A 22,654-nucleotide genomic window follows, 5' to 3' on the forward strand; every position below is an offset into this window, starting at 1 on the left:
CACAGAGTGTGACTGAAAACAGAGGCCCAGCCAAGGGCCTGACCTTGGTGATCCCTCAGATTGTGATAAAGGTTTTCAGGAATGTTGTGGCTTTTAGGCAACTTCAGTGTCATGTTTTTCCCAGTGCCTGGTACTGTAGTAGCTTTTTCAGTCTGCAGAGTCATTACAGTGGTGCTTTCTAATCAGATCAGTATGAATCGAATGCACATCCAAGTCTGCTGCTTGCTTAGCTTAACTGCTCCTGTGTCCTAATCTGTAAAGTGGGGATATTACTACATGATTCACAGTTTTATTGTGACAATTAGAAATAGTGCACATAATGTGCCTGGTTTATTGCTTGGTGAAAGCAATAAATGGGGTGTCAAGAAATAAGTAAAACTGCATTTTGATTTTAATCTGATCTACCAAAGTACAGTACTTTTTTTTGTTGTTGTTGTTAATCCTCACCTGAGGATATTTTTCCATTGATTTTTTTTTAATCTTTATTGTTCAGATTATTACAGTTGTTCCTCTTTTTTCCCCCCCAAAGCTCCCTCCAAGTGGTTCCCACCTCACCCCACCCCATGCCCTTACCACCCACAACTGTCCTCATCCATAGGTGTATGATTTTTGTCCAGTCTCTTCCCGTATCCCCCACACCCCTTTCCCCCCAGTATTGTCAGTCCACTCCCTTTCTATGCCCCTGATTCTATTATATTCACCAGATTATTCTGTTCATCAGATTTTTTATTCACTTGATTTTTAGATTCACTTGTTGATAGATATGTATTTGTTGTTCATAATTTTTATCTTTACCTTTTTCTTCTTCTTCCTCTTCTTATAGAATATCTTTCAGCATTTCATATAATACTGGTTTGGCGATGATGAACTCCTTTAGCTTTTTCTTATCTGTGAAGCTCTTTATCTGACCTTCAATTCTGAATGATAGCTTTACTGGGTAGAGTAATCTTGGTTGTAGGTTCTTGCTGTTCATCACTTTGAATATTTCTTGCCACTCCCTTCTGGCCTGCATAGTTTCTTTTGAGAAATCAGCTGACAGTTGTATGGGTGCTCCCTTGTAGGTAACTGACTGTTTTTCTCTTGCTGCTTTTAATATTCTCTCTTTGTTTTTTGCTCTAGGCATTTTAATTATGATGTATCTTGGTGTGGTCCTCTTTGGATTCATTTTGTTTGTGGTTCTGTGTGCTTCCTGGACTTGTAAGTCTATTTCTTTCACCAGTTGGGGGAAGTTTTCTGTCATTGTTTCTTCAAATAGGTTTTCAGTATCTTGTTCTCTCTCTTCTTCTGGCACCCCCATAATTCTGATGTTGGTACGCTTGAAGTTGTTCCAGAGGCTCCTTACACTACCTTCATATTTTTGGATTCTTTTTGCTTTTTGCTTTTCCTGTTGGGTGTTTTTTGCTTCTTTGTATTTCAAATCTTTGACTTGATTCTTGCGATCCTCTAGTCTGCTGTTGGATCTCTGTATATTATTTTTTATTTCAGTCAGTGTATGCTTAATTTCTAGTTGGTCCTTTTTCATATCTTCGAGGGTCTCACTGAATTTATCGGCCTTTTCTAGAAAATTCTTGAAAAAACCTTATAACCGTGGTTTTGAACTCTATATCCAGTCGTTTTCTTTCCTCCATTTCTTTCATTTGTGACCTATTTCTTTGTCTCCGTATTTTGGCTGCTTCCCTGAGTTGATAGAGTGGCTTTGTGTGCTAGGTGTACTATAGGGCCCAGTGGCTCAGCCTCCCCAGTAACCTGAGGTGGACACTCTTGGTGCACTCCTTTGTGGGCTGTGTGCACAGTCTTGTTGTAGTTAAGCCTTGATTGTTGTTGGTATCACTGGGAGGAATTGACCTCCAGGCCAATTGGCTGTGAGGATCAGCTGTGTCTATGCTGGAAACACCCTTATGAGGCAAGACTTGATTCAGTGGGGCTTTGGTGCTCACTGAGTCTGCCCCCTGAGTGTGTCCCTTATGGATCTGAGGAGTTGTAATCTGGATGGTCCTACTCTGACCCCTGGGTACACTGGCTCTTGGATCTCCAAGGAGGTGCTAATTTAGCCTCTGCCTGAGACCACCCAGCAGGAGCTACAGAGAGATCTGCAGATTCCTCTTCTTTGTTTGGGTTTTGGAGTTGCCCAGATGAGGGCCAGCTGTGAAGCAATGCAAGCTGCTGTGGGGCCTTGGGCCTTCTTTTGGATGTTCTGGGTCTCACTGACTCAGCTACAGTTAGTTAGGTAAGTTTAGAATTCAAAAGACCAGGCCATTCATATGCAAAAGCCTCTGCGCACAGCTTGGAAGGGGCGGAGTCTCAGGGTGGAGCAAACAGCAATGGCTTCCCGTCAGCCCTGCCCTAAGATGCCCCCTGGGTCTCAGTGTCCTGCAGTAATCGCTGCAAGCACCTCTGAGAGAGAACCACCCTCGAGTTCCACCCGCTGCCACACAGACCAGTTTCTCCCCGTATGAGTCTGGGTCCCCAGAGTCTTGCCTGGAACTGGAGTTCAGAGCAGTCGGGAGCTAGTGTCTCCCTGAGGATTGAAAAAGCCAGCTGCGTACTCAGTTGCCAGCCCTCTCCACGTGCGCCTCCATACCTCTGCACTTCCGCAGCTCCTGTGAGTCTCAGTGTGCTTTTCTCTTCCCTTCTAGTTGTAGAATTTCCACTCAGACAGTCTTCCTGTGGTTCTGGATGATGTCCGTTTTGTCTTTTAGTTGTAGTTTTGAAGTTGTTGTGCGAGGCAGCAAGTTCAGGTGTTTACCTATGCCGCCATCTTGGTTTCTCTCTCCATTGATTCTTAGAGTAGAAGAAAGGGGAGGGACAGAGAGAGAAACACGATGTGAGAGGAACAAATCAAACATCAATTGGCGGCGAGCCTACAACTGAAGTATGTGCCCTTGACCAGAATTGAACCCGGGACCCCTCAGTCCACAAGCCGATGCTCCATCCACTGAGCCAAACTGGCTAGGAGTTAAGTTCTTTTAAGGAAGATAAGTCGTGGAATCTGTCTTACATACTAAAAGTATTTCTGGTTTCTTGTACAAGCTTTTTGGAGAATAATGAAAGAAAATTTGTTGATATTATTTGGGGTGAAGGTCAAGAATATATTGCCTGTGTTTCCTAAAAGGACACTGTCTCCTTTGAGACAAGCAAATAAAACAGATTTATTTTTCATGAGCTCATTTCTCTCAAGCCTAGAGAGTAAAAATTTATATCATAGAGGCTCAAAAGCAATTTAGTTAGTAAAAGGATGTGACAAAATGAGATTTTCCACCATTCGGCACGTAGCTTCTATATTCACAGAAGCACTTGTCTTGATATAGTAAGTGGATGGTTAAATTTCATCTTAATGGAACCTCGCTTTGGCCAATTAATCTGCTACTTAGAGCTCTTTTACTTTTTTGCCCCCAAATCTATTTTTATTGATTTTTTTTTTGAGTGAGGGAGAGAGAAATACCGATTGGCTGCCTCCTGCATGCCTACTACTGGGAATAGAGCCCATAACCCGTGCATATGCCCTGACTGGGAATCAAAAAAGTGACCTCTTGGTCCATGGGACAGCGCTTAATCCACTGAGCCACACACCAGCCAGGCTCTTTTACTTGAATGAAATTTGAATAAAAAGAGATTCCCTTTTTTCTCTTTTTATTATGGGAATTTTCAAATGTACACAACAAAGTAGTGAAAACAGTTTTATGAGCCCCGACAAACCATCCCTTGGCTTCAACAAGTATCAACATTCTCTCCAGATACGCTGCATTTTTTATCGAATTTAAAGATAAAAGTAAAGTTTCCCCATCTCCTCCTACTCTACCCAAGGAACTTGGAAATAGGCTGCTTTTGAAACTGAAACTATGAAATCAGAGTGTGATAATTGAGAGCAGCTGTGAGCAGCTGTCTGCGACAGATTGGCCTCCCAGGCCCGAAAGATTAGTAAGGAAGGGACCAACATATCCACAGAAAGAACATTCCAGTCAGGAAAGAAAGCATCTCTGAGGCAGACCCGAGGGAGAGGTGTGCCTGGGAATCCTACGGCACACTTTCCTTACCCGCAAATCCAAGTGACCTTTTACGCTTCGGCTTGCTTTCTGAGATGGTATGCTAGTGAATGTACACATCCAACTGGCTTGACAGTTATTTCCTCAGTATCCTCTTGTGTGCTGTGGTAGCAGGGATCAGCATCCCTGGGCGTGTTGTCTGCGCCTGTAAAGATGAGGGCCACGTTCCAGGCAGTGTTGACTTCCTTCACCAAGGAAACTGCCATCCACCCCTGGATAGGTGTGTTTTTTCTCTTCTTTACAGACACTGAGGCTTCCATACCTGCACAGAGTGTGTATCTGGCACCTGTCCTTATGAAAAGCCACCAAATTTTCACCCTTTATACTTTGGTCACCCTGTTGTGTTGGTGTCTGAGCTTCGATGGGCCCTCTCTCAGGTTTTGTTGAAATGTAATTCACATACTATATAATTCACCCATTTAAAGTGTACAATTCCATCCTTAACTCTTTGCCAAAAAGGCAGTAACTGGGCATGCTCTCCCTCCAGGTAGCATGCCCATGCCATTCCCTTCCCCCTCTCCTTCCCATATAGGTACATACCTCCTAAACTCCAAAGGACCACATGAGACTTGCAGCCAGGGTGGTAATGGGCAGCAGCACCTTGTCCCGAGTAAATCCCCTGAACCTGTATCTGACTTCCCAATGAGCCAAAGCAGCCCAGCCTAGCCTCATTTCCCCACCTGGTCCCTCTCCTATTATCCTAGGCCCTTCCTTGTTTCACTGTCCCCAGTTTTAATGTCCCCTAAAATAAAATTTAAAAAGGCAGTACCTGGTACTGCTCAGGAAGCAAGGACACACAGCAATCAGGGTGCTTTCCATGGCTCTCAGCTTGGCAGGGCATCGGGCAGGCTGTTGCTGCCTCTAGCAGTTGGGTGCTCCCTGCCTTGATGATTTCAGTTTGGGGTCCTAAGTGGATCCTCACTGTCTTGTCTCAATAGCTATGCTGCCACTGACATTTGGCCAGCCATATGTGTCGGGCAGAATCATATGCCAGAGAGCTCTCCTGCCTTGTTTCCCCTGGGTTGTGTTGACTGGATACGTTTTGTGACCTTTTTTGTTTGTTAATGCTCACCTGAGGGTATTTCCTCCATCACTTTTTAAAATACATATATATATATTTTTATTTCAGAGAGGAAGGGAGGGAGAGAGAGGGAGTTAGAAACATCAGTGATGAAAGAGAAGCATTGATCGGCTGCCTCCTGCACACCCCCTAGCCAGGCATGTGCCCTTGACGGGTTATCAAACCTGGGACCCTTCAGTCCGCAGGCCACTCTTTGTCCACTAAGCCGAACCAGCCAGGGCCCTCCACTTTTCTAGAGTGGAAAGGAGGGAAGGGGAGCGAGAGAAAAAGAAACATCGATGTGAGTTGACTGGCTGTCCCCAATATGCACCCCAACCGAGGGCAAGGGAGCGAACCCACAACCCAGGCACGAGCTCCTGACATAGAATTGAACCTGAGACCCTTTGCTGCACCGTCCAGTGCTCTAACCACCGAACCATGGCAGCCAGGGCTGTTTTGTGACCTTTGGCACATTGTTGAAAGTACCTGCTCCAGGTGCACACCAACTGGTTCTGGTTGAAGTGTTATGGACAAAAAGTATCCCTATTTTATTTTTAAAAAACTGCTTTATTAAAGTATTATTTACATACCAAACGTCATTGGTACATTTACAGAGTTGTACAACCATCTATTCCCACAGTCCAATTTTGGAACATTTCCATCATCTCCAAAAGATTCTTGTGCCCATTTGCAGGGACTCTGCACCCCATCTCACAGCACCGTAGACCATTAATCCACTTCTTACCCTATTGATTTGCCTTTTCTGGACATGTTGTATGATTCTATTCATATCATATGTCCAGATAAGGTATGTTTTAACTGGTGATTTCATTGATAGTTGCTTTCAAATTAACAGTTTCTTACTTCAGAATATGCTTTTCCTGCTATACTAGTTACTTGTGATTTATTGGTGTGTGGGGGGTATTTTGCACAGCACCAACCATTTTTGTGCAAAGATTGATGTTTTGTGGAACATTTGGTTTCATGCTTATCATTGTGACTTATTTTGGAGACACAAGAGAAGCACAAATCCTCTTCCTATGCTTTCTAGAGTCATCCTCTAGTTCAACGGTCCATGAGGTCTGAAAGGTTGGCGACCGCTGGTTTAAGGAAACCTTTAGAGCAGCAGTCACCAACTGCTGGTCCGCAAGGTCCGAAAGGTTGGTGACCGCTGCCCTAGTTGGTGAAGTCAACCTAACAAACATGAAAACAACATGGAGCCAAGTGTTGGGCTCTGGGATGTTTATTGAGACGTTTGTCGAGCGCCCTGTGCTAGGCTCCCTCCTGCCAGAAGGTAGAGATCATGGAGGCCAGGATGTGGGGAGAGGTAGTGTGGACTCATGCTCGCTTGGGAAGGTGATACAGTGGTAGAGGGTAGACGTTGAGTCACCTGGCTTTTTTTTTTTTTTTAATATGTTTTTATTTATTTCAGAGAGAGGGAGGGAGAGATTTAAACATCAATGATGAGAGAGAATCATTGCCTCCTACACGTGCTGTACTGGGGATCGAGCCCGCAAACCGGGCATGTGCCCTGACTGGGAATCAAACCTTGACCCCCTGGTTAATAGGTCAATGCTCAGCCACTGAGCCACGCCAGCCAGGCTCTCTTACTTTTTTTTTAACAGAGGGAGCAGGTTGCTAGACCTATCTTAGGCAGATGTATCTGCCTGGAATTTGATAACATTGTTTTGTTTCCCTTGTACAAGAGCAGGCCAGATTTGGGGGCACCTTGGTGTGCTCAGGTGGAAGCAGAGGAGTGACTTGAGTTGCCCTTGTAGCTGGGGGCGAGGGGGAGCTAGAGTTAGGGCGTTCTTTCTGAGGCTCTTGTGGTGGTTTAAGTGTGAAGTGGTGTGCTGGGTCAGAGAGTGGGTAGGAAAGCTTAAGAGAGTTCCTCAGGAGAGGTGCTGAGTGCCCGTGTGCTTCCTTCCTGATTCCCATCGCCACTGCTGGCTTTTCAGCACCCAGTTCCCCTGGGCCCACTGTGATGGGACGCACATTCAGAAGGACTTTGAAGTCTGTTTTTTTTGCATCTGAACATCAATTTCTGTACTGGATATGTGTGTCTTTGATAATGGGGGCAAGGACAGAATCAACATGCAACTGAAATACAATTCGGTTGAGTGGGTTGGGATCTTTGTCATTAGATGATGTGCTTTCCTGTACAAGGAAGGAATCACCACGGAGGGCCTGATGGTGATGTTGTAGAAACAGCTCATGGAGGAACTGTGCTGGACTGGCCCTTGTCTTGGGGCTCTGGGCGACTGTGGGCCTCCTCCTGCAGGTGTGGGCATGTTCTCTGTTGCTGGGATTGCCCTGCCAAGCTAACTGGTGTCTGCTTTGTGTTTTAGACTTTTGCCAAGTTCCGAAGGTAGTGGGAAAATGCCGGGCTTCCATGAATAGGTGGTGGTACAATGCCACTGGCGGATCCTGCCAGCAGTTTGTATATGGAGGCTGTGGTGGGAACGACAATAATTACCTGACCAAGGAGGCGTGTCTTGAGAAATGTGCTGATGTCACAGGTAAGACAGTGGTAGTTGAGGATATGTTACATTTAGAGTCAGTTTATTCATTGGGATGTGGGTGCCTTTTGCTCTTCACTAGTTCTTCATGGCTGAACTTGGGGGATGTTTTAAAAATCAGAAGAAACAGGCATAGTGCGAAGGTCACCAACACAGTGGTTTCACAGTGGTCCTCTCCATCCTCTTCCCAGAAAGGGGAGAGTAGGCAGCAGGCAGGGTGGAGGCAGGACTACGTCTTCTCCATGACTTCCTTTCTCCCACTACTGAGTGCAGGTTCCACACCAGACCCCACAAAGGAGGAAGTGACTTCCCCTTGAGCAGAGTCCAAGGTTCAATCAGGTAGGCTGCCCCAATTGCTCCCTAGGCATTTGGGTTATTTTTGCCTCTGGGGCAAATGACTTGAGGAGCTCACCCAGCCAGCTGAGTTCTGAGTCAAGTTAAAACTAGAACAGCCTGACCAGCATGGCTCAGTGGTTGAGCATCCACCTTTGAACTAGGAGGTCACAGTTCGAGTCCCCATCAGGGCACATGCCTGGGTTGCGGGCTCGATCCCCAGTAGGGGGCGTGCAGGAAGCAGCTGATCAATGATCCTTTCTCATCATTGATGTTTTTATCTCTCCCTCTCCCTTCCTCTCTGAAATAAATAAAAATATTTTAAAAATCAAAAAACCTGGAACATACTCCTTTCCCAGCCCTCACTTGCAAGGGATTCTGTGGAATCAAGATAACATTGACCCTGAGAGCCTCACAGTTTGATTAAAAACTTAAAGTCCCACTACAACCTGCACTGGCTCTGAACTGAGCCTCTTGATGGCAAATGAGACATTGGACCTCTGAGGCCTGATCCCTCCCAAGTACTCTGGAGAACCCAAACTGTTAAACATTTTCATTGACAATCTCTCTAACATTGTTATGTGACTTCCCTCATCCGTTCTTGATGGCTTGGCATTGACATTAGGACTCGATTCTGATTCTGTGTCAGGATGTGCTGGTGCCTTTACTGCTCCCTGCATACCGCCGGCCTGTGAGCCTGTGAGCCTGTGTCCCGCATCCTTGTGCAATTTTTCTCGCTCCTCACTCACCGGCTGTAATCTCTCTTGGCTTTGCACTTTGCATTAAAAAATCAGATAAACTTATTAAAGTTATATGTAAAGGGGGGGAGGGAAATAGTGGCCTTGGCTATGACTTGAGATTTGAAACAGTGCTGAACACACAAGCCCACCAGTGACTGAGTGCCTTGAACACTTTGCTGATCTCTGTGTGCCTGGTGCCCAGTAGGCATTCAACACGTGTTTGGAGAGCTGTGGTGATGGGGTATTGTTTTTGGACCATACAGACAAGCTCTTCACCTTTCAGGGAGCAATTGGCAACCTTACCAGATGGTGACTGAGGAAAATAGCATCTATTGTAATTTTCCATCAGCTGGGATCCAGTGTTGGGGAAGGAACTAAGAGGAAATAATTTTGCTACCTTTTCTGTCTCTTCCTAATTGATTTGACTGTAGGAAGTGTACCTGCCCATTCTGGTTGCTTCTCGTTTTCTCAGGAGGAGAGTTGTTTTTAACAATGCAAGCAGCAGACACTAGGCATTAAGACAGGAGGTCACTACAAGGGGTCAGGGATGGTTGTTTTTGGCTGGGAGAAGACAGACAGCTGTCTTTGTTCAGAGTCTGGCCCTAGTCTTAAGGGCCCAGAAAGCTCTTTTTTGGCACCCAAGCATGTCTCCACTGCATGTCTCTTGAGGATCTCTTGTGAGTCTGTGCAAGAACTTGAACTGTCAGAGCCACTAGGCACTGGGGCCTTTGCTAGTAAGTTCTCTCCCAGGCAGGCAAGCTCTGTGGGAAGCCACATAATAATGAGAATGCCAGTTTATTAATTTATAATGAAAACCAGAACCACCAAGGGGACCAGACACTCAGGTCCCTGTGCCTGCACCTGTAGTCCACTTAGGCAGTCCTCCCAGCCAAATTCCCAGAAGATTGCTTGGTGAGGAGCAAGGCAGAACAAGGGGAGCTGGTTTGTGACGTTGATGTTTAATGGCATCTGGTCAGGCCAGCCCCGTGCCTCTCCAGAAGGTCTGTTGGGACCAGTAGGGAGGTGGGAAGCCAGGGTCCCTCCCTCCTGCACCCTGCCAGCACTCCTTTTTGTGCTTCCTTAAGTGGCTAGCCTCTCTACCTCACACCCTTAACTGTGTATGTGTGTGTGTGTGAGAGAGAGAGAATATACATAATATAAAATTTACCATTTTAACCATTTGTAAGTGTACAGTGCGGTGGCATTAAGTACATTCACATTGCTGTGTACCCCCTTAACTTTTTATTCATTAATAGATTAATACAGTTAACAGGGTATTTGGCCCTGTAAGCCATATTATCTTTTTACATGCATTTCACACATCTGTGTTCCAATTACCAGCATGTTGATCTTAAAATTTAACCCACAAGGACAGTCTTGGTTCCTTATTTCTAAGTTCTGGCAGGCTTGTGGTCCAGTGTGCTCATTGAAAGGCCCACATAAAGGAGAAACGGGAGTCTCCATGAAGCTCAGTGTTACGCTGCCTTGTTTTGTTTCACTGGATATCTTGAAGGGAGGGGTACTTTCTCACTGTGGTTTATTTGTCTCCTTGTAGAGAACACTAGTGATGGTCTGGCCACCGGCAGGAATGGAGCAGATTCCTCAATCCCAAGTGGTAGGTTTTTAATAGACCCAGGATGGAATGAGAGCCATCCAGATGGGGAACTACGAAAGGACATTTGGAATCGGGCTTGTACATGAGCTTCCATCTGGTTCTGTTTACTCAGCATTGGCTCTGCCTGGGCTGCCACCTTCTGGCTCCTTAATGGAAAGGAGGGCCAGGGGAGTCTGCAGTGCTTCTGAGCTGGCCTCAGCTTCCTCCTGGGGGTCAGGGAATTGTGATCACTGCCCATGTGACTCAGGCCACTTCCCTCTCTCTAGGCTGGCCTCCGCTTTCTCACCGCCCACCCCGCCTCTCCTGCCTGTTCTGTCTCCTCTGCTCCCTGTGCTCAGAGTACTGTCCTCTGCCACATGCCTCCATTCCCACTACAGTTCTTGATCTTGAGCTTTGTGTTAGCTTGCTTTGTACTGCTGATAGAGTTACCCAGTTCCTCCTGTATGCTTAAAGGGCTCTGCATCAGAAGCCTGGGGTGAGCGATACAGATGCATTAGCAAGTTCAGCCTAGCTTTCCCAAAGGCCAGTCCCTAGGTGATGGGTCCTGCTAGGCAAGTCCTATTGTGGAGGGAGGAAGTCCGCTCCCACCCAGTTGGAGGGCAACCCCCTCTGACTGTGACACCAGCACTTATGTGAGAGTGTTTATTCTGTGACTTGCAGAATGCTGAAAGTTAGGCTAGAGCCAGTTTCCAGTTTTGCTAGGCCAAGAATCCTGTGACCATCCTGGCCATCACTTTGCCTGGGCTCACTGTTTATTCCCAGTCTAAACTCTCCAAGGTCATCCAGACCCTGGGGCACTGGCATAATAACTGGTGTCAGTCCTGTTTCAGAAGAAAATTTCCCTAGGAGAGTAAGAGAGGGACCTCCTTGCTGTGTAGAGAGTGAACACAACCAGCTTCCTCATTGCCGTGTAGAAAGTGAACAAGACCACCTTCCTCATCACCCCAGAAATTGTGATTGGGATTAGTTTCCATAGCATCCCCTGGAGTGGCAGGCGGGCCTCCCCATTTAGCATTCATTTGATATGTGCTATGGAATCCATTGGAACCGGAGGTAATGATGCAAAGCTGCCCACATAGGGTGCCAATGTCCACACTCCCTCAGTGGGCCCTTTTAGACTCAGCCCCAGCCACACCACATGTCCTGTGTCCATCCCAGCCTCCCTGACACAGATGTTTGTGTTTTAGTTCCCAGAAGACAGAATTTTGATGACCCCTCTGGCGATACTTTCAACTACGAAGGTATAACAGTTTTTAAAATTCATTTTTTTATTTTAGATGGTAGAAAGTATAACTTTTAAAAAATACTTTTATATGGGCAAGATGTATTTTCTTTAGTTAGTTGGAATTGAGACACATTGGAGGATCTCCACTAAGGAAATTGTAGCGTGGGGCTTCATGGCCTTTCCCAGGTGGTGTCGAATGCACAAGGATGCCCAGGGTGGCAGGCAGCAGGGCATGCACAGCGTGCTGCAGGAAACTGAGCTCCAGAGAGGCAGTCCAGCGTGCAGGCCCAGCCTTAGGGTCCCTAACGGTGAAAATAAGGGGCCTAGGACAGATCTCTTAGAGATCAAGTTAATACATGGAAAGTACCCAGAACAGTGCCTGGCATAGAGGAATCTCCATAATAACATAGTCTGACTGTAAAGAGAAAGATACTAGAAATGTGGAGGAGGGTGTCGAATGGGCCAAACTGGCCATGTCTGTAGTTTACCAGTTTCTGTAGCAGAGAGACAGTTCTCCCTTGGCTGGAAACTGTGTGACTGCCCTGGAACACTCTAGCTCCATCTCCCTTCCCTGGGCCCTGCTCATTTGTGCTCCTCGGCTCTCCCGCTCCCAGAATACTGCACTGCCAAGGCGGTCACCGGGCCTTGCCGCGCATCCTTTCCACGCTGGTATTTTGATACCGAGAAGAACTCCTGTGATAACTTTATCTATGGAGGATGCTGGGGCAATAAAAACAACTATCTCTCCAAGGAGGCATGCATGAGCCGCTGCGTAGGTGAGTGTGTCTGATCCTGGATCCAAGAAGCAATGGTGGGTGGATGGCCCTCCCAGAGTCATCCCCCATCCCTAAACCACGCCTTCGGAAGGCTGTCACCTGGCCTCCATCCTTCTCTGGCTCCCTAGTCGGGAACAGGTGGGCTTTGGCCCTGGCTGTTGAGCAGACATGTCCTAGGTCCCCACCAAGGTGACAAGGTCTTAAAGACCTCAGAAGAGCTGGAAGAGGAAGTATCTCAGAACGATTCTGCCGTGAAGTCCCAGGGCCGAGGGGGTCTTCAGGTGGTGACAGCTCTGGGGGAAGAGGACTGAGCTGACCTCAAGGTTGTGTGTTCTCTTGCAGGCAAGCAGCTGTATCCTGTCCTGCCCCGTAGCACTAAAGGTAAGTGGCCTCCTACCCCTCCCACCTGCCTGCCTGCCTAAGCTCAGCTGTGTTTTGCAGGCTCATGTTGTCTTGGACACATCATTCTTCACCATAAACATCTTTAGGTAGAAAGTCGTGTTTCTGCACGAGAATAGCCAGGCAGCTTGGGGAACGTGTGGTTGATGTTTGTCCGACCGCAGAGTGTTCATAGCGGGGGCTGGGAGTGAGGCAGCTGGTGGTGACTGGAGCGGCGAGTCCTGCTGTTAGGCATGTGGGGATCTGCTGCACACAGGCCTGAGTCTCACTCCAGGTTCGGAGGGAACTTTGCTTCGTGGGGTGGACAGAGTTGGTCATGGGTGACAGGAAGGAAGTTGGAAACCTTGCTGTGTGCGAGGCACAGCCAGTGCTGCTGTCCCCAAGCAGCGTGGTCTGTGGTCTGATAAGGAGGCGGGGCCTCTCGCTTCTGTTTCTGATTCTGAGCCTGTCATGGAGGATAGTGTTTGCACAAAGGACCTGCCATACTGGTTTGGCTTCTTTCCACCTGTTGCCCTGGTAAGGAGCCCCAACCTGGCCTGATGCCTGCTCTATTTTAGAGGAGGGGTGAAATGAACTGGTTTGCCAGGCCTAGGCTGAATGCAGCCCAGCCCACATCTGGAGTGCTGGTGGGGTAAAGATGGAGAGGGACTCGCCCCTTTCTGATTCTGTAGCCAAGTGGGGAAAGGGAACCAGGTAGCAGCCACAGGAGCCACATTTCTTTAGTGGAACCCCACCTGGAAAGAAAGCATCTTCACCGACCAGAAGGGTGACAATGTTAAATTTCCTAGGGCCATTAGGAGCAGTAGGGTCCCCTCCTGGCAGTGCTCCAAATACACCCTTGCCTCCACCTTTACCTCATTCCACAGGCAGCCTCCCAGCCACCTGCAGCCCACCTTTCTCTGTGGCTGGTCAGGGGTGGTATGTGAACACATAGCCTGGGGTTTTATGTTTCCATACACCCCAGAGATGTATGCTCTTTACATCCTGGTGTGCAAGGGCTTAGGACTCCTATACAGTTTGCTCCTGAGCAGTGGAGGGAAATAGAGAGTTGAAGTGAAGCGTTTATTCAAAAAGAAGGAACACAGTTGCTCTGTTTGTGTGAATATAGCATGGCACCTCCTTTTCAGGAACCAGCTTCTTAGGACTGTAGGGACTCTCCTTGATGACCTCCCTGGTGGGCCATGTCAGTTCTCCAGACTCTCCTAGGTTGGGTGGAGGGATGAAAGGCACAAGGGATGCTGGTCCTTACCGTCAGCCCCTAGGGCACCTGTGTCCTTCCTAAGCTCTGTGCTGCCCCACACTGGCTGTGGCCCTCCTCGTCCCCCTGGTTCTGAGGCCTCTCTCATCCTCAGTGGTGGTCCTGGCGGGGCTGTTCGTGATGGTCCTCATCATCCTGCTGGGAGCCTCCGTGGTCTGCCTGATCAGAGTGGCGCGGAGGAGCCAGGAGCGCACCCTCCGCACTGTCTGGAGCTCCGGGGACGATAAGGAGCATCTGGTGAAGAACACATATGTGCTGTGAACACCCTGTCACCAAGAGGCACTTCTCTTCAGGATTCAGGACCCCCTGCCGATGAAGAGAACCTGGGGTGGGGGCACAAGTGCAGAAAGTGTGTGTGCGTTTTAAAATAGAGTGACTGATTTGTATTTTGTGATCATCAGGGCTTTGGTCTGCTTGTTACTTCAGAAGTTAAGAGGGCTTCCTGGTCCTCTGGGCAGGTTTGCTTTGTTCACATTTGGGTGGCTTGGCCCCAGACCAGTCAGTTCCTCTTTGATTTCTTTACTCCATGTATAGTTTTCTTTGTCTGTGTTGAAGCCTTTTGCCTCCTTCCCCATCATAGAAATTTCCTTTGTTTGATTTGTGGGGTATTTTTTTAAAGTAAACAGAATAAAAGTTTTTTTTATTAGAATTCTGAAAGGAAGAGAGTAAAATGTACCAGTTCAATAAAAAGGGTCTCCCCTTTTAAAATAGATTTCAGCATGTGTTTTATTTCTTTATGGGAATGCTAATTTAAACTCGACCAAAATTATCACAGGACACTACATAAAATGTCCCGTTCTAGAAACAAACTCTTTTAAAAAGAGCATCTTTCAGATCTTTTTGAGTGAAATATATCTTGTTTTATCAAACAACACAGCCTCACCACCCATGGTGAGCTCTGGGAGTTTGTTTCTTTGTTGTTGGTGGTATTTTCTTTTCTAGTTCCCTTTTTTAAAGATTTTGGCCATATCCCACTGAATTAAGAGCAGGAGGGTTACTCTTAATAGATTTTTTATTTTTTGTTAGTCCTCACCTGAGGATGTTTTTCCCTTGGTTTTTGGGGAGAGTGAAAGAGAGCGAAGAAGACAAACACATCGATTGGTTGCCTCCTGCATGTAGGGCCCGGGCTGGAGAGGAGCCTGCAGCCAAGGTATGTGCTCTTGACCGGAATCAGACCCGGGACCCTTTGGTCCACAGGCCAACACTGTCCACTGAGCCAAACGGGCTAGGGATGGTTTTTTATTTTTAAATGATCCACTAAAATTGAACACTGCTTTGCACAGGAGGGTTGGAATAAGGATGCATCCTGTTCAGGGGAAGACCAAGACCTTCCTAAAATTGGAGTGGTTCTAACCAAAATCACTTGGGCCTCATGATTTTCATCTTTTCCTACAATTCTACAGTTTTCTCAGGTCTCCCATGAGTCCCTGTATTGAAAAGGGGACAGGATAAATTCAGCCCCCAGGCTCAGTCCCGATTCTGCTGCCTATCTGTGGGTGTTCCCTTCCTGTCTTGATTCTAGAAGCCACTTTCCTCCCCTCTATCTTCCAAACATATAGTCCTAAACACAGCAGAATCCAGGCAACCCACAGCAGTAGGTAAAATTTCCCAGGATTAGAGACCAAAGAAAAAGGCTAATAACTCCATCAGTGCATCAAGAGTTTTTTAAGGGAACTTGGAGCCTATCTTGAGCAGTAAGAGGTCCTGGAGGCACTAAAGAATTATAGTGAACAGGGCAAGATGACAAAGGTACTGGGGGTGACTTGTTTCAGGTAAAGGAAAATGGCTTATTATGCTTGCCTGGGACAAGCAATGGCCTATTCCAGGAACCAGCTCTAGTGGGGCTAGGGTAGGAGACAGTCAGACAGCCTCTGAGGAGGCTTACTGGGAAGCAGTCTCTGTTCCAGCTGGGTGAATTGGTCACATCAAGGAACATGCTCAGTCTCTCCACCTGCCTTGGTGACGCAGGAGGCTGGACCCTGGCTTGGGAGTGGGCAGAGGTACCTGGCCAGCCTGTGTGCCCTATGCAACCCGACAGTTCCAATATTGCTTCGGCTGCTCCTTGGAACAAAATAAAATCCGATAAACTCTCCTTCCTAGAAATCCTCCAGCCAAAAAGGACACATTCTGTACATTGGAGGAAAGATCTGCATCCATCAGGGCTTAGAAATCTATTCCAGAAGCAAGTTGGCAAATACCTCATCTGCTCCTTCCTGGCCTCCCTTGTCCATGGTAGGTGTTGCTCGTGGATTCTAGCATTTTCCCTGCCAAGCCTTTCCGTCACTGCAGTTGACTCAGTTGGTGAACAGTGAAGCCTGCACTGTCCTCCACACACATCGGGAACCCCAAATGGGAGAGCCTGTGGCCCAGGAAAAGGGCCTATGCATTGGGAAGAGACTGCCCACCACCCCAGGTATTCAGTAGTGGGCAGCTCACTTAACTCCTTTGAACCTAGAGTTTCCTCACCTGTAAGATAGTGAGGAAACTTAAGATAGGTGGAGGTGAGGGTTACACGAGATCACATGGCAGGTCGCCTATGGGACATGCTCAGCAAGGGGCCTCCTTCAGGGCGGGGGCTGGTTTCCACCTCTGCCCACGTACCTACTTCCTTGTTTCTCAATAGTGGGTGGCTCTCCCCTAGACCTACCCTGCCACCATGAGCAACCATTAAATCCATGTACGTCTCCATCTTCAGGAACCTCAAACTCACTGATGCCTCAGACCTAGGAGAAGGCCTTTCTCCACCTACAACAAGCATTGCCACCTTTAAATCTTAGTTACATGAAAGGAACGTGTTATGTGTTTGGGTTTTTTAAGAAACGTGGGAATCATTTTACTGCTGTAGGAAGATCAAGTAAAATTTTCTTTTTTCTAAAATATATTTTATTGATTTTTTTACAAAGAGGAAGGGAGAGGGAGAGTTAGAAACATCAATGAGAGAGAAACATCAATCAGCTGCCTCCTGCACACCTCCTACTGGGGATGTGCCTGCAACCAAGGTACATGCCCTTGACCAGAATCGAACCTGGGACCTTTCAGTCCGCAGGCCGACACTCTATCCGCTGAGCCAAACCGGTTAGGGCTCAAGTAAATTTTCTTAACACCATCAAGACTAGTTGAGCTTTTGAAGGCTTTATGTTTATGTTTCTGACACAGAAGTTCTCGCTTCTGTCAAAATATGTCTCGTTTGTCTCATGGTGAGGGAGGCCACAGGGCCCACTTGCTCCTGTAGATGGACTGCCAGTGGTGTCACCTGCGCTCTTTCAGGTGTGGTGCTGTCGTGCCAGGCTGGTCAGGCACTTCCTGCCATGCCGCTGGGCCCTGAGACAACTGCCGTGAATCCGACGTGCTGGCCCATTGACAGGCTAACTGGTGCTCTTGTTCTTTCAAAGGCTGCCCAACAGTGAGCCAATAGCCAAGTTACTCAGTGGACACTTCACAGCCTTTGGCCTCATTAAATGAAATGGACTTTTTAAAAATCACCTCACAAAAATCTCACTTCCTCCTGGTCCATATACCTTAGGAAGGCAGTTTGGTCACTGACTGGCAGTTCCCAGAAAGGGCCTTCCTATGATAGCTGTCCCTGTACGTTTGTAAAAATGCTTGTTCCACTCAGATCTGACCCAACTAAAGGTGTGAGTATGAGTAAGTGTTGGTAGAAGAAGTGAAGCTATTCCTACTGGGATGGGATATACACTGATTTCAAGTCCTTGGAGGGAGGCCCTAGACCCCAGGAAGTGTGGGTGGGGGGAAGGGTGCAGTCAGAGCCTTCTCTGTCCTCTAGATCTAACACCGAATCCTGGCCAGTCACCTGGTCCACCTGAGCCCTGCAGCATCTGCAGCTGCCAGCGTGACCGACAGGCTTGGCTAGCCCTGACCAATTCTGTGCCTAATCCCATCAGTAGCAACTTGTGAATGTGGGCGCCACCTCTAGACATTTATAAGCACACAGACCTGCACAGCCTTGTCCTAATCTGGCTGATGAAATCACACACTGCTGCCCCAGCAGCCCTGGGTTATGCCATGTATGGCAATGGAGGCTGTAACTACCCAGTGGCACTGCCCATGTGGCTTAACCAAACCAGGGTAGTGTTCCAAGTCAAGTTTAACAACAAACCCTGAACTCCTGTGCCCTGTGCCCTAGCACTCTGTGCTTTGTGTGTGGGAAAGAATGAGTCATAATGTCTCGCTGTGGGGCATGAGGGCTGCTTCTGGCTTTGTGATTATTAGCAATGACATGGAAGATCAGCAGGGCACCCTGCCCTCCCTGTGTGAGTCCTAGCAGATGACAGATGGCCTTTACACTATTTCCTGGAATGAGCCCTGCTCGTTCACAACTGGACGGCAGATTGGCCTCATAGCAACCACTGCTGTTTGGAGTCCTCTGTTATTTGTAGCCTTATTTAAGTGCTGTATGAGAAAAACTGAACAAATATGTTCCCAGCCCCTGTTAGATTAACCAGTGGCTGACAGAATGGCATACTCATGTGAAAATTCATCAGAAACCGGGAGTGGGGGGTGGGGAGGGACAGACTGTTGGTAGAAACAGTACTCCATGCTGCTACAGGTCTTTCTGGGTGTGCCAGAGGTTGTGCCAGAAATGCATGACACTGACAGCTGTTTACCTGGGCCATTTCTCAGGGTTCGGTTTGCAGTGAGCACCTTGAGGGATGAGGAAATGGCTCCAAAGAGCACACTTGTATACTGCCTACTGTAAGGTGGCAGGTCCCCCCTCTTGTAATGCAACCCTCTGCATGTGGAGGGCCCATTTGGACCCTCCATTTTGTCCCCATGTGGCAAGGGAAACCAACACAGATGCTGATCCTTATGTGGCTTGCTGTGAGTAGTAAAGCCTTTTATCACTGACCCAGGGTCTGGAGGCTTCTGCCAGCATTTTGGAAACTGCTACAGGCCAACTTACTAGCTAGCTGGTAAACAGTAAAATCAAACCCCAGACACAACAGTCAGCTGGGCTGTCAGCCGCTTGGCAACTCCCAAAGGCTGGTTGTCAGAGTTTTCTGATTATTAGCATTCCAGAATGACTAGGGCCAGCACAACACTTTTGTGGGGAAGGAAACCAAGGCCCTGCCTACTGCATGCTTAAGGTCATCCATCTCCTGAGATGTGGTTAAGTTCCAAGGAAACAGTCCACAACGGGGACTGTGGTGTTTATAGGACCAGGGCACTCTGTTCATGTAAATTCCAGAAAGAAACGAAACCAGGCTTCGAAGCAGTTGCTTTTCCAGTGAGTTGTGTCAGTCGAGAGGAGTGTGGGACCCCCATGGAGGATGTCTCTCCCTACACCATCTTGTTTTCTCTGGCCACTAAAGTTGGCATCCAGAAGTCTTTTCCTAAATTGTAGTGATTAAAACGTCAGGGTTGGAGTGACCCTCTGAAGAATGTGTGCTAGTGAAAAGTTGGAGGAAGAGTGAATGACATCAGTATTGCAGACCAGTTGGAATACACGTCCCCTTTTCCCACAAAGGAGAAGGCATTACTTATGCCCTTAGGTAGGTTTTTAAAAAAATTTCTTTTAGGCAAAAATAATAAAACAAGCAGGGGAGGGCAGTGCCATTAGATGCTGGGGCCAGGCAGGGACTGGATAGGACAGACCTAAGCTACTGTCTCTCAGAACTAAATGCCAAGGAACTAATATTTTCCAAAAAGCAGAAAGATGAACATGCTCTTAGGACTTCACACCTGTTTCCTGTCCAAGCATTTGTGTCTGCCTTCCCAGCGTTGCTCTGGCCTCCATTTGTAATGTAAACCTCTGGGTCAGGCAGAGCAGGGCAGTAAGGGACACTCCTGCCACCAACAGGGAGTAGTGAGACAGACTCCTGTATCTATTTTCCTCTTCTTCCTTTCAGTGATAGGAGTCCCCAGGTTTTAGGGGCTACGTGGCTCCCCAGCTAGAAACTTGATCTCCGTCTCCCCTGCAGATACCATGTGTCTGTGTCCTGGCCGAAGGGGTGTGTGCTGCCTCCAGGTAGGTTACTTAAAAGGAAGTGCTGTACCCTCCACTTGCCCCTTCCCTTCCAGAGGAACCGATGGTGGGGGCCAGCCTGTCCAAGGCAACACCCTGGAGGGATGCGGAACCAGACGGAAGGAGCGTCCCATACCACCCACTCGATTCCCATCAGCTCAGCCTTTTGTGGTGGAGAAAAACAGCTATGTTGTTCAGCCTCTTGTCTTTGGGTCTCTGCAAAAGCTGCCACGTCCTAACTGTAATAGAGGAGTGATTAGAGGACCAGGCCCTGGTCTCCCCAGACCCATTCGCCCTCCCCGCAATTTTAGCGCAGTAGAGTGCTACTGCGTGTTGCGTTTGGAAGACTGTTCATACTGCTACCCACAACCTTCTAGCCCGGTGTCCTTGGGCATGGAATTGTACCCTTTGAGGCTCAACTACCTTATATCTAACATGAGGATCCTATTGGCAGTTTTATGAGGAATCATGAGATTGTGTTTGTGGATAATAAAACGTGACATTTAATGAGCATCTATTTACCTTGTTCCAGGCAGGCTCTGTGGAAAACCATCTACCTTATCAGGTAAGTTTTCCACTTTACAGAGGAAGAAACTGAGGCCCAGAATGGTTGACGTCTTTGTCCACAGGGCAGTAGAGCGAGGGTTTAGCTGTAAGCAAATTGACCTCTGGAACCCAATTCATGGCCACTCTGCTTGCTCTAACCTGCCATTAGATTAGCACAGTGCTTGGCATCAAGTAACCTCACTCATTCACCAAATAACAAGCACCAACTCTGAGCCATGCTGTTCTGGTGTTGAATAAAGTAGACGAGGTCCCCACACTCCTGGAACTTATGACCCACCCGGAGAGACAGCCACTTTCATATCCTGCATCCAGCTGTGGGGAAAACCACAATCATTTCACTTCTTCTTCTCATTCAGAGTAAAGAACAAAGACCTTTGCTTTACAAGACATCGGCCCCCATTCCTCCCCATTTTCTTTCCCTCCATTCTCACTGCCATGCTGAGGGCCTTTGCACTTGATAGTCCCTCCAGATCCTTGCATGGCTTTCTTCTCATCGTCAGATCTTTACTTATAAATTACTTCAATGATGCTTTCCTTGGTATCTCCACCTAAAATCCAACCCCTCCCCAACATACCATATAGTTATTACCTAGTCCCCTTTTTTGCTGTATTTCTCTTCTTAGCAAATATTATTTTTAATAGATTTTATTGGGGTACAAGTTACATAAAACTCACCCCCTTTCAAATGTAAACTCAGTGATATTTAATAACTTGACCAAGTGGTGCAACTGTCTTCCTAAATCCATTTTAGAACATTTTCTCCCCTCCACTCCAAGATCCCTCCTGCCCATTTGCAGTTAAAATCCATCCCCACTTAGCTCTGAGCACTAATCCACTCTAATTGCCTTCTGTGAGCACATCACATGGATGCTATCATACAACAGGTGATCTCTGTGCCTGGCTCCTTTCTCCCGTGATGTAGCAGGCATGTGCCAGTTCATCCTTTTTGTTGTCAAGATGTCATTTTCCCTATCCATTCACCAACCATTGGTCAATTTTCCAGTTGTTTTTTTTTCTAAAATACTATACATTTTTACCTTATTTCCCACATAGAATATCAATTCCAGGAGGCTGGACATTTTGTTCACCTCTGTACCCCCCAGCACTTGTACTGTGCTGGACACATTGTAGGTACTCAATAAATATATGCTGCTGGGATGAGTAAGAATCAAGATAACTTAAAGATAATAGCAAGGGCTGTGCTGGCCATCAAGCAGTGGAGAGATAAAATGACGGGACTCTGTGGAGCCAGCAGGCTCTTAAGGAATGGACTTTGGAGCAGAGACCTGAGTGCACAAAGCTGATTACTGCACATTCATCGTCATCCCCAGGCCCCAGCCACCTGCTTTAGGTACAGGCTGCCCAGCTGCTGGCAGGGCTGGGCTGGAGAGAAACGTAGACAACTTAGCCTGACAGTGAAGGGAGCAGGTGGCCCAGCCCAGTGTGGGGAGGGAAGGCTGGGTTCTGCCAGCTGCCCCTTCTCCTGAGCACCCTTCAGGTGCTCAGATTTGAGCCACACCCCCTGTGTGAACCCCAGCGCTAGGCTGTTCATTGCTGCACTTGCCCCTTGTCATCTTACTTAACTGTTTGATCCCTCAGTTTTCTCATCTGTAAAACAGGGACAGTAACAATATCTACTTTTTATTTTTAAAAAGCCAAAACATGATTTCCTAAGCACTTCCTCTGGCCCGGCTGGTGTGGCTCAGTGGTTGAGCATTGACCTATGAACCTGTAAGTCATGATTCGATTCCCAATCAGGGCACATGCCCAGGTTGTGGGCTGGATCCCGTGTGGGATGTGCAGGAGGCAGCCAATCAATGATTCTCTCTCATCATTGATGTTTCTATCTCTCTCCCTCTCTGAAATCAATTTAATATATATTGTATATATATGAATAAGCACTTCCTCTGTGCCAGGCACAGGTCTAGGAAACTAATCCATCTGATTCTTACCTTTACCCCATATGGTAACTCATTTACAGATGAGGAACTTGAGGCACAGGGCAGCAAAGCAACTGTCCTTAGCACACCCCACTACTAAATGGTATAGCTGGGCTTCAAATTCAGCAGGCTGGTCCCGAGTTCACACTCTCCACCCTTCTAGACTGCTTGTCATCAAGCCACAGAGGGGTTGCTG

General features: G+C 47.5%; 1 protein-coding gene across 4 annotated transcripts in view; it reads left to right on the top strand.

Moving 5' to 3' along the window:
- SPINT2 (serine peptidase inhibitor, Kunitz type 2) overlaps positions 1–14,680 on the top strand; it is a 30,334-nt gene extending 15,654 nt beyond the window's left edge. For 2 of the 4 annotated variants that reach the window (XM_008139648.3, XM_054710488.1), the window contains exons 2-7: positions 7,452–7,622; positions 10,251–10,310; positions 11,498–11,551; positions 12,150–12,311; positions 12,654–12,692; positions 14,063–14,680. In XM_008139648.3, coding sequence (XP_008137870.2) covers positions 7,452–7,622; positions 10,251–10,310; positions 11,498–11,551; positions 12,150–12,311; positions 12,654–12,692; positions 14,063–14,229 — 653 coding nt within the window. In that variant the 3' untranslated portion in view covers positions 14,230–14,680. The remainder of the gene's footprint in view (positions 1–7,451; positions 7,623–10,250; positions 10,311–11,497; positions 11,552–12,149; positions 12,312–12,653; positions 12,693–14,062) is intronic. The other 2 variants (XM_028142772.2, XM_054710489.1) reach the window with 2 other exon arrangements.
- The last annotated feature ends 7,974 nt before the right edge of the window (positions 14,681–22,654 follow it).

The sequence above is a fragment of the Eptesicus fuscus genome, chromosome 21 (assembly GCF_027574615.1).
Source record: "Eptesicus fuscus isolate TK198812 chromosome 21, DD_ASM_mEF_20220401, whole genome shotgun sequence".
In the NCBI taxonomy this organism is placed as follows: Eukaryota; Metazoa; Chordata; class Mammalia; order Chiroptera; family Vespertilionidae; genus Eptesicus; species Eptesicus fuscus.